General features: G+C 50.5%; 1 protein-coding gene across 5 annotated transcripts in view; it reads left to right on the forward strand.

Moving 5' to 3' along the window:
• The first annotated feature begins 2,838 nt into the window (after nt 1-2,838).
• The window catches only part of KCNC1 (potassium voltage-gated channel subfamily C member 1), a 341,595-nt gene continuing 332,431 nt past the window's right edge, over nt 2,839-12,002 (forward strand). For 3 of the 5 annotated variants that reach the window (XR_012252826.1, XR_012252827.1, XM_073659075.1), the window contains exon 1: nt 2,839-3,816. Coding sequence is in view for 3 of the 5 variants with exons in the window: in XM_073659075.1 (XP_073515176.1) it covers nt 3,262-3,816 (555 nt within the window). In the remaining 2 variants the exon portion in view is untranslated. The remainder of the gene's footprint in view (nt 3,817-12,002) is intronic. The other 2 variants (XM_073659073.1, XM_073659074.1) reach the window with 2 other exon arrangements.

Consider the following 12,002-nt stretch of genomic DNA (forward strand, 5'->3'; position numbering starts at 1 on the left):
CAGCCCCGGACTCCTACAGAGGGCGACACAGAGGACAGCCCCAGACTCCTACAGAGGGAGACACAGAGGGCAGCCCCCGACTCCTACAGAGGGAGACACAGAGGGCAGCCCCGGACTCCTACAGAGGGCGACACAGAGGACAGCCCCGGACTCCTACAGAGGGCGACACAGAGGACAGCCCCGGACTCCTACAGAGGGCGACACAAAGGACAGCCCCGGACTCCTACAGAGGGCGACACAGAGTGCAGCCCCGGACTCCTACAGAGGGAGACACAGAGAACAGCCCCAGACTCCTACAGAGGGCGACACAGAGAGCAGCCCCGGACTCCTACAGAGGGCGACACAGAGAGCATCCCCGGACTCCTACTGAGGGCGACACAGAGGGCAGCCCAGGACTGCTACAGAGGGCGACACAGAGGGCAGCCCCGGACTGCTACAGAGGGCGACACAGAGGGCAGCACCGGACTCCTACAGAGGGAGACACAGAGGGCAGCCCCGGACTGCTACAGAGGGCGATACAGAGGGCAGCACCGGACTGCTACAGAGGGCGACACAGAGGGCAGCACCAGACTCCTACAGAGGGCGACACAGAGGGCAGCCCAGGACTGCTACAGAGGGCGACACATAGGGCAATCCCGTACTGCTATAGAGGGCGACACAGAGGGCAGCACCGGACTCCTACAGAGGGCGACACAGAGGGCAGCACCGGACTCCTACAGAGGGAGACACAGAGGGCAGCCCCGGACTCCTACAGAGGGCGACACAGAGGGCAGCCCCAGACTCCTACAGAGGGTGACAGAGAGAAGCCCCAGACTCCTACAGAGTGAGACAGAGAGGGCAGCCCCAGACTCCTACAGAGGGAGACAGAGAGCAGCCCCGGACTCCTACAGAGGGCGACACAGAGAGCAGCCCCAGACTCCTACAGAGGGCGACACAGAGGGCAGCCCTGGACTCCTACAGAGGGCGACACAGAGGGCAGCCCCGGACTCCTACAGAGGGAGACACAGAGGGCAGCCCCGGACTCCTACAGAGGGAGACACAGAGAGCAGCCCCGGACTCCTACAGAGGTAGACACAGAGGGCAGCCCCGGACTGCTACAGAGGGCGACACAGAGGGCAGCACCGGACTCCTACAGAGGGCGACACAGAGGGCAGCCCCGGACTGCTACAGAGGGCGATACAGAGGGCAGCACCGGACTGCTACAGAGGGCGACACAGAGGGCAGCACCGGACTCCTACAGAGGGAGACACAGAGGGCAGCCCCGGACTGCTACAGAGGGCGATACAGAGGGCAGCACCGGACTGCTACAGAGGGCGACACAGAGGGCAGCACCAGACTCCTACAGAGGGCGACACAGAGGGCAGCCCAGGACTGCTACAGAGGGCGACACATAGGGCAGTCCCGTACTGCTATAGAGGGCGACACAGAGGGCAGCACCGGACTCCTACAGAGGGCGACACAGAGGGCAGCACCGGACTCCTACAGAGGGAGACACAGAGGGCAGCCCCGGACTCCTACAGAGGGCGACACAGAGGGCAGCCCCGGACTCCTACAGAGGGTGACAGAGAGAAGCCCCAGACTCCTACAGAGTGAGACAGAGAGGGCAGCCCCAGACTCCTACAGAGGGAGACAGAGAGCAGCCCCGGACTCCTACAGAGGGCGACACAGAGAGCAGCCCCAGACTCCTACAGAGGGCGACACAGAGGGCAGCCCTGGACTCCTACAGAGGGCGACACAGAGGGCAGCCCCGGACTCCTACAGAGGGAGACACAGAGGGCAGCCCCGGACTCCTACAGAGGGAGACACAGAGAGCAGCCCCGGACTCCTACAGAGGTAGACACAGAGGGCAGCCCCGGACTGCTACAGAGGGCGACACAGAGGGCAGCACCGGACTCCTACAGAGGGCGACACAGAGGGCAGCCCCGGACTGCTACAGAGGGCGATACAGAGGGCAGCACCGGACTGCTACAGAGGGCGATACAGAGGGCAGCACCGGACTGCTACAGAGGGCGACACAGAGGGCAGCCCCGGACTCCTACAGAGGGCGACACAGAGGGCAGCCCCGGAGTCTTACAGAGGGCGACACAGAGGGCAGCACCGGACTTCTACAGAGGGCGACACAGAGAGCAGACCTGGACTCCTACAGAGGGCAACACAGAGAGCAGCCCCAGACTCCTACAGAGGGCGACACAGAGAGCAGCCTCGGACTCCTACAGAGGGAGACACAGAGGGCAGCCCCAGACTCCTACAGAGGGCGACACAGAGGGCAGCCCCGGACTCCTACAGAGGGCGACACAGAGGGCAGCCCCGGACTCCTACAGAGGGCGACACAGAGGGCAGCCCCGGACTCCTACAGAGGGCGACACAGAGGGCAGCCCCGGACTCCTACAGAGGGCGACACAGAGGACAGCCCCAGACTTCTACAGAGGGAGACACAGAGGGCAGCCCCCGACTCCTACAGAGGGAGACACAGAGGGCAGCCCCGAACTCCTACAGAGGGCGACACAGAGGACAGCCCCGGACTCCTACAGAGGGCGACACAGAGGACAGCCCCGGACTCCTACAGAGGGCGACACAGAGGACAGCCCCGGACTCCTACAGAGGGCGACACAGAGAGCAGCCCCGGACTCCTACAGAGGGCGACACAGAGAGCAGCCCCAGACTCCTACAGAGGGAGACACAGAGAGCAGCCCCGGACTCCTACAGAGGGCGACACAGAGAGCATCCCCGGACTCCTACAGAGGGCGACACAGAGAGCAGCCCCGGACTCCTACAGAGGGCGACACAGAGAGCATCCCCGGACTCCTACAGAGGGCGACACAGAGGGCAGCCCAGGACTGCTACAGAGGGCGACACAGAGGGCAGCCCCGGACTGCTACAGAGGGCGACACAGAGGGCAGCCCTGGACTCCTACAGAGGGAGACACAGAGGGAGACACAGAGGACAGCAATCGCAACTCCGGCACAGAAGGCGGTCGAGAGCCAAGTCCGCACTCGGGCACAACCGGTATTCCCGCGTAGAGGGCGGCAGAGAGCGCATTGCACGGAGCCGATGTCCTTTCTACACGGAGTAGCTGTCCTTTCAGCACCAGAGCGAACCCCGGAACCCGGCACATTAGACGGGAGAGAGCGCAGGTGCTCCGAGCCGCCGTCCTTTGTGCTCGGAGCCGCCGTCCTTTGTGCTCGGAGCCGCCGTCCTTTCAGCACGGAGCGCAGCATGCAGCCCCCCACATGACCTGCTCCGTAGACCTTGGTGGGCGACATGGGCCAAGGGGACGACACAGATCGCATCGTGATCAACGTGGGTGGGACGCGGCACCAGACGTACCGCAGCACCCTGCGCACCCTGCCCGGGACCCGGCTGGCCTGGCTGGCTGAGCCCGACGCCCACAGCCACTTCGACTACGACCCGCGGGTGGACGAGTTCTTCTTCGACCGCCACCCCGCGGTGTTCGCGCACATCCTGAACTATTACCGCACCGGGAAGCTGCACTGCCCGGCGGACGTCTGCGGCCCGCTGTACGAAGAGGAGCTGGCCTTCTGGGGCATCGACGAGACGGACGTGGAGCCGTGCTGCTGGATGACCTACCGCCAGCACCGGGACGCCGAGGAAGCGCTGGACAGCTTCGGGGGAGGACCCGCGGACATGGGCGGCGACGACGGCGACGGCTCCGGGGACTGCGGCGAGGACGAGCTGCTGGACATCGCCAAGCGCCTGAGCGACTGCCCGGACGGACGAGCCCCGGGAGGATGGCGGAGGTGGCAGCCGCGCATCTGGGCGCTATTCGAGGACCCCTACTCATCCCGATATGCCCGGGTAAGTCGCGACAGCATGCGACATAACGGACGGGATGTCCTGACAGCACGCGACATAACGCACACTATGTCCTGATAGCATGCGACACCAGGATGTGCCACATTGTCATAAGCTACAGCAAGATGGAGACAACAATGCAGCACAGCAGCTGTATACATCACCATCATCATCACCATCACCACCATCATCACCATCATCATCACCATCATCATCATCACCATCATCATCATCACCACCATCATCATCATCATCATCATCACCACCATCATCACCATCACCATCATCACCATCACCCACCAACTGCTCTCCTAGCTACACATCATATATACCGCTGTCCTATCTACACATCATATATACCGCTGTCCTATCTACACATCATATATACCGCTGTCCTATCTACACATCATATATACCGCTGTCCTATCTACACATCATATATACCGCTGTCCTATCTACACATCATATATACCGCTGTCCTATCTACACATCATATATACCGCTGTCCTATCTACACATCATATATACCGCTGTCCTATCTACTCATCATATATACCGCTGTCCTATCTACTCATCATATATACCGCTGTCCTATCTACACATCATATATAGTGCTGTCCTATCTACACATCATATATAGTGCTGTCCTATCTACACATCATATATACCGCTGTCCTATCTACACATCATATATACCGCTGTCCTATCTACACATCATATATAGTGCTGTCCTATCTACACATCATATATAGTGCTGTCCTATCTACACATCATATATACCGCTGTCCTATCTACACATCATATATACCGCTGTCCTATCTACACATCATATATACCGCTGTCCTATCTACTCATCATATATACCGCTGTCCTATCTACACATCATATATACTGCTGTCCTATCTACACATCATATATACCGCTGTCCTATCTACACATCATATATACTGCTGTCCTATCTACACATCATATATACCGCTGTCCTATCTACACATCATATATACTGCTGTCCTATCTACACATCATATATACCGCTGTCCTATCTACACATCATATATACCGCTGTCCTATCTACACATCATATATACTGCTGTCCTATCTACACATCATATATACCGCTGTCCTATCTACACATCATATATACCGCTGTCCTATCTACTCATCATATATACCGCTGTCCTATCTACACATCATATATACCGCTGTCCTATCTACACATCATATATACCGCTGTCCTATCTACACGTCTGGCTGATTAAGATAAGAAGCTGTTTCGTCATAATACTCTTCACCATAAACTACACGTTTACACTACCCTATATATCACTATATATAGTGGCTCAGTGGTTATCATTATATACAGTGGCTCAGTGGTTATCATTATATACGGTGGCTCAGTGGATAGCACTATATATAGTGGCTCAGTGGTTATCATTATAGACGGTGGCTCAGTGGTTATCATTATAGACGGTGGCTCAGTGGTTATCATTATATACGGTGGCTCAGTGGTTATCATTATATACGGTGGCTTAGTGGTTATCATTATATACGGTGGCTCAGTGGTTATCATTATATACAGTGGCTCAGTGGTTATCATTATATATAGTGGCTCAGTGGTTATCATTATAGACGGTGGCTCAGTGGTTATCATTATATACGGTGGCTCAGTAGTTATCATTATATACGGTGGCTCAGTGGTTATCATTATATACGGTGGCTCAGTGGTTATCATTATAGACGGTGGCTCAGTGGTTATCATTATATACGGTGGCTCAGTGGTTATCATTATATACGGTGGCTCAGTGGTTATCATTATATACAGTGGCTTAGTGGTTATCATTATATACGGTGGCTCAGTGGTTATCATTATATACAGTGGCTCAGTGGTTATCATTATATACGGTGGCTCAGTGGTTATTATATACGGTGGCTCAGTGGTTATCATTATATATGGTGGCTCAGTGGTTATCATTATATACGGTGGCTCAGTGGTTATCATTATATACGGTGGCTCAGTGGTTATCATTATATACAGTGGCTCAGTGGTTATCATTATATACAGTGGCTCAGTGGTTATCATTATATACGGTGGCTCAGTGGTTATCATTATATACGGTGGCTCAGTGGTTATCATATACGGTGGCTCAGTGGTTATCATTATATACAGTGGCTTAGTGGTTATCATTATATACAGTGGCTCAGTGGTTATCATTATATACAGTGGCTTAGTGGTTATCATTATATACAGTGGCTCAGTGGTTATCATTATATACGGTGGCTCAGTGGTTATCATTATATACAGTGGCTTAGTGGTTATCATTATATACAGTGGCTCAGTGGTTATCATTATATACAGTGGCTTAGTGGTTATCATTATATACAGTGGGTCAGTGGTTATCATTATATACGGTGGCTCAGTGGTTATCATTATATACAGTGGCTTAGTGGTTATCATTATATACAGTGGCTCAGTGGTTATCATTATATACGGTGGCTCAGTGGTTATCATTATATATGGTGGCTCAGTGGTTATCATTATATACGGTGGCTCAGTGGTTATTATATACGGTGGCTCAGTGGTTATCATATATGGTGGCTCAGTGGTTATCATTATATACGGTGGCTCCGTGGTTATCATTATATACAGTGGCTCAGTGGTTATCATTATATACAGTGGCTCAGTGGTTATCATTATATACGTTGGCTCAGTGGTTATCATTATATACGGTGGCTCAGTGGTTATCATTATATACGGTGGCTCCGTGGTTATCATTATATACGGTGGCTCAGTGGTTATCATTATATACGGTGGCTCAGTGGTTATCATTATATGCGGTGGCTCAGTGGTTATCATTATTTATGGTGGCTCAGTGGATAGCAGCGCCGAGGTCCTGGATTAAAATCCCACCAAGGACGACATCTGCCAGGAGTCTGCATGTTCTCCCGGTGTTTTGTGGGTTTCCTCCGGGTTCTCCGGTTTCCTTCCAGACCTAGTGATAGGAAATGTAGCTTGTGAGCCCGATGGGGACAGGGATGATTTTGTTTATAAATCCCCGGGGAATTAATGTAAAATAAATAAATACACATGATGATGATACACCAGACGTGTCCCATCTGTTACCTCCGACCACGTGAAGCGCTCACACACCAGCAATGTCATCATTCATGCAGCAGACGACAGAAGCAAATCATCCAAGTGTAATGTGAATGAGGAGTGAGAATCCGCTGCTACTGCTATGGCGCCGCCATCATCAGCTTACCGCTATCCCCCTCTGATAAGGACTTATCCATCTCCACTGCTCTCAGCGCAGGATCACCGCCATGATCAGAGGGTCTTTTAGTCATGGGCGTCTGAAGGGTTAACCATATGTTGTAGATATAAATGATCATCGGTTCTCCTAGTACTGGGGTCCTGAGGGTAACTAGGTTCTAGGTGTAAATGATCACTGGTTCTCCTAGTACTGGGGTCCTGGGGGTCACTCTATGTTCTAGATATAAATGATCACTGGTTCTCCTAGTACTGGGGTCCTGGGGGTTACTCTATGTTCTAGATATAAATGATCACTGGTTCTCCTAGTACTGGGGTCCTGGGGGTTACTCTATGTTCTAGATATAAATGATCACTGGTTCTCCTAGTACTGGGGTCCTGGGGGTTACTCTATGTTCTAGATATAAATGATCACTGGTTCTCCTAGTACTGGGGTCCTGCGGGTTACTCTATGTTCTAGGTGTAAATGATCACTGGTTCTCCTAGTACTGGGGTCCTGAGGGTAACTATGTTCTAGGTGTAAATGATCACTGGTTCTCCTAGTACTGGGGTCCTGGGGGTCACTCTATGTTCTAGGTGTAAATGATCACCGGTTCTCCTAGTACTGGGGTCCTGAGGGTATCTATGTTCTAGGTGTAAATGATCACTGGTTCTCCTAGTACTGGGGTCCTGGGGGTCACTCTATGTTCTAGATATAAATGATCACTGGTTCTCCTAGTACTGGGGTCCTGGGGGTCACTCTATGTTCTAGGTGTAAATGATCATCGGTTCTCCTAGTACTGGGGTCCTGAGGGTCACTCTATGTTCTAGGTGTAAATGATCATCGGTTCTCCTAGTACTGGGGTCCTGGGGGTTACTCTATGTTCTAGATGTAAATGATCACTGGTTCTCCTAGTACTGGGGTCCTGGGGGTTACTCTATGTTCTAGATGTAAATGACCATCGGTTCTCCTAGTACTGGGGTACTGGGGGTCACTCTATGTTCTAGGTGTAAATGATCATCGGTTCTCCTAGTACTGGGGTCCTGGGGGTTACTCTATGTTCTAGATGTAAATGACCATCGGTTCTCCTAGTACTGGGGTCCTGGGGGTCACTCTATGTTCTAGGTGTAAATGATCATCGGTTCTCCTAGTACTGGGGTCCTGAGGGTCACTCTATGTTCTAGGTGTAAATGATCATCGGTTCTCCTAGTACTGGGGTCCTGGAGGTTACTCTATGTTCTGGGTGTAAATGATCACTGGTTCTCTTAGTACTGGGGTCCTGAGGGTTACTCTATGTTCTGGGTGTAAATGATCATCGGTTCTCCTAGTACTGGGGTCCTGGGGGTCACTCTATGCTCTAGGTGTAAATGATCACTGGTTCTCCTAGTACTGGGGTCCTGGGGGTTACTCTATGTTCTAGATATAAATGACCATCGGCTCTCCTAGTACTGGGGTCCTGAGGGTCACTATGTTCTAGATATAAATGATCACTGGTTCTCCTAGTACTGGGGTTTACTCTATGTTCTAGGTGTAAGTGATCACTGGTTCTCCTAGTACTGGGGTTTACTCTATGTTCTAGGTGTAAGTGATCACTGGTTCTCCTAGTACTGGGGTCCTGGGGGTTACTGTATGTTGTATATATAAATGATCACTGGTTCTCCTAGTACTGGGGTCCTGGGGGTTACTCTATGTTCTAGGTGTAAATGATCACCTGTTCTCCTAGTACTGGGGATCCTGGGGGTTACTCTATGTTCTAGATATAAATGATCACCGGTTCTCCTAGTACTGGGGTCCTGGGGGTTACTCTATGTTCTAGATATAAATGATCACTGTTTCTCCTAGTACTGGGGTCCTGGGGGTTACTCTATGTTCTAGATATAAATGATCACTGGTTCTCCTAGTACTGGGGTCCTGGGGGTTACTCTATGTTCTAGATATAAATGATCACTGGTTCTCCTAGTACTGGGGTCCTGCGGGTTACTCTATGTTCTAGGTGTAAATGATCACTGGTTCTCCTAGTACTGGGGTCCTGAGGGTAACTATGTTCTAGGTGTAAATGATCACTGGTTCTCCTAGTACTGGGGTCCTGGGGGTCACTCTATGTTCTAGGTGTAAATGATCACCGGTTCTCCTAGTACTGGGGTCCTGAGGGTAACTATGTTCTAGGTGTAAATGATCACTGGTTCTCCTAGTATTGGGGTCCTGGGGGTCACTCTATGTTCTAGATATAAATGATCACTGGTTCTCCTAGTACTGGGGTCCTGGGGGTCACTCTATGTTCTAGGTGTTATTGATCATCGGTTCTCCTAGTACTGGGGTCCTGAGGGTCACTCTATGTTCTAGGTGTAAATGATCATCGGTTCTCCTAGTACTGGGGTCCTGGTGGTTACTCTATGTTCTAGATGTAAATGATCACTGGTTCTCCTAGTACTGGGGTCCTGGGGGTTACTCTATGTTCTAGATGTAAATGACCATCGGTTCTCCTAGTACTGGGGTCCTGGGGGTCACTCTATGTTCTAGGTGTAAATGATCATCGGTTCTCCTAGTACTGGGGTCCTGGGGGTTACTCTATGTTCTAGATGTAAATGACCATCGGTTCTCCTAGTACTGGGGTCCTGGGGGTCACTCTATGTTCTAGGTGTAAATGATCATCGGTTCTCCTAGTACTGGGGTCCTGAGGGTCACTCTATGTTCTAGGTGTAAATGATCATCGGTTCTCCTAGTACTGGGGTCCTGGAGGTTACTCTATGTTCTGGGTGTAAATGATCACTGGTTCTCTTAGTACTGGGGTCCTGAGGGTTACTCTATGTTCTGGGTGTAAATGATCATCGGTTCTCCTAGTACTGGGGTCCTGGGGGTCACTCTATGCTCTAGGTGTAAATGATCACTGGTTCTCCTAGTACTGGGATCCTGGGGGTTACTCTATGTTCTAGATATAAATGACCATCGGCTCTCCTAGTACTGGGGTCCTGAGGGTCACTATGTTCTAGATATAAATGATCACTGGTTCTCCTAGTACTGGGGTTTACTCTATGTTCTAGGTGTAAGTGATCACTGGTTCTCCTAGTACTGGGGTTTACTCTATGTTCTAGGTGTAAGTGATCACTGGTTCTCCTAGTACTGGTGTCCTGGGGGTTACTGTATGTTGTATATATAAATGATCACTGGTTCTCCTAGTACTGGGGTCCTGGGGGTTACTCTATGTTCTAGGTGTAAATGATCACCTGTTCTCCTAGTACTGGGGATCCTGGGGGTTACTCTATGTTCTAGATATAAATGATCACCGGTTCTCCTAGTACTGGGGTCCTGGGGGTTACTCTATGTTCTAGATATAAATGATCACTGTTTCTCCTAGTACTGGGGTCCTGGGGGTTACTCTATGTTCTAGATATAAATGATCACTGTTTCTCCTAGTACTGGGGTCCTGGGGGTTACTCTATGTTCTAGATATAAATGATCACCGGTTCTCCTAGTACTGGGGTCCTGGGGGTCACTCTATGTTCTAGGTGTAAATTATCACCTGTTCTCCTAGTACTGGGGTCCGGAGGTTTACTCTATGTTCTAGATATAAATGATCACCGGTTCTCCTAGTACTGGGCTCCTGAGGGTTACTTTATGTTCTAGATATAAATTGTGAAGACCTGGGGTCTTCCGTGGGCATAATACCACTCAGGCAACACAGGGTGAGAGTAAAACAGCGTGGCAATAATTTATTGAACCACCAAATGGACAATAGACAGATAGAACAGTCCCAGAAAATACCCAAGATGGTGCAACATTACACAGTCTCACCCTTTGTTCTCCACCCGCCTGGGATAGAACAGCTGCGACTTTGGGACTTCCAGGGCCGACTACCTCCACCAGTGCCCCCTGCTTTTGGCGGGCCCTCACAGAGAGGAGGTAGCGGCAAGCTTAGGAAGCTAGCAGTCCATTGAGGTACAAGGCCAGGAGACCCGAGGGTCCCACCCTGGCCTCTCCGAGAGTTTCCATGGGGCCAGATGACCGGCTGGTCCCAATCTGGCTTTTCCGGATATCTCCATGAGTCCCACCTGGCAACCCCAAACAACATATCCATGGGGCCAGGTGACTTCATCGTCGTAACCTGGTCTCCCCAAATGTATCCATGGTCTCTCTGATGGTCAATGGAGCAGATCCATATCTTTCCAGTCAGGGCTATATACCCTTAGACTAGAATCATGTAGAATCCAAATCTGTGTCTCTTTGGTTAAAGCCATCCTTCCAAGCTGATGGTGTGAAGAGAGTCTGATCTTTGATTCTCCTTGTAAAGTCTCTTTCTAATTTCTGTCTCAAGTCTCCTAGCAGCAGGATAGAAAAATCCTTTTTATATTAACATATAAAAGTCATCAGTCACAGTTACAGGTCAAAGGTAATGGTGCAGGGCTCACTCAGGTCTCATTGTTTTAGCTAATCAATTTACATAGGTAAACAATGGGCTCTTTAAATCAACATTCAGCTAGCTTTTAGTACAATATGTAATTAGCACATTAGCAAACATCATTGTGTCCAAACCAAAGAGGAGATAACAATCAGGGTTATACAAATACTGGTCTGTTCTTCTTGAAATACACATACATTTACAAGTCAACAGAAACACAAAGATAATAGTGTATTTCTCTTGACTTAGCAAATCTAAACTTCTGGCTTATTAAGATTTTACTCTGTATCGTCACATTGCTCCCCCAATCTTAATTAGCCAGACATTATAGGATCCCAATCATGCTTCTCCACCTATTGGAGACAGTCGATCAGCATGTCTTTAAGCACAGACACGAATGTAAGAGGTCTAACCTTCATGAGAACAAAACTTTGCATCATCCAGTTTCCTCAGAGCATATTCCACGTCTTCTTTGCGAATAAACTTCACATGTAAATGACAAAAACAGACTGGTATCCATTGCGTCCACACATGCCGTCCTCTGC

The sequence above is a fragment of the Phyllobates terribilis genome, unplaced genomic scaffold (genome assembly GCF_046119375.1).
Source record: "Phyllobates terribilis strain yellow unplaced genomic scaffold, ASM4611937v1 Scaffold_13__5_contigs__length_258822181, whole genome shotgun sequence".
Classification (NCBI taxonomy): Eukaryota; Metazoa; Chordata; class Amphibia; order Anura; family Dendrobatidae; genus Phyllobates; species Phyllobates terribilis.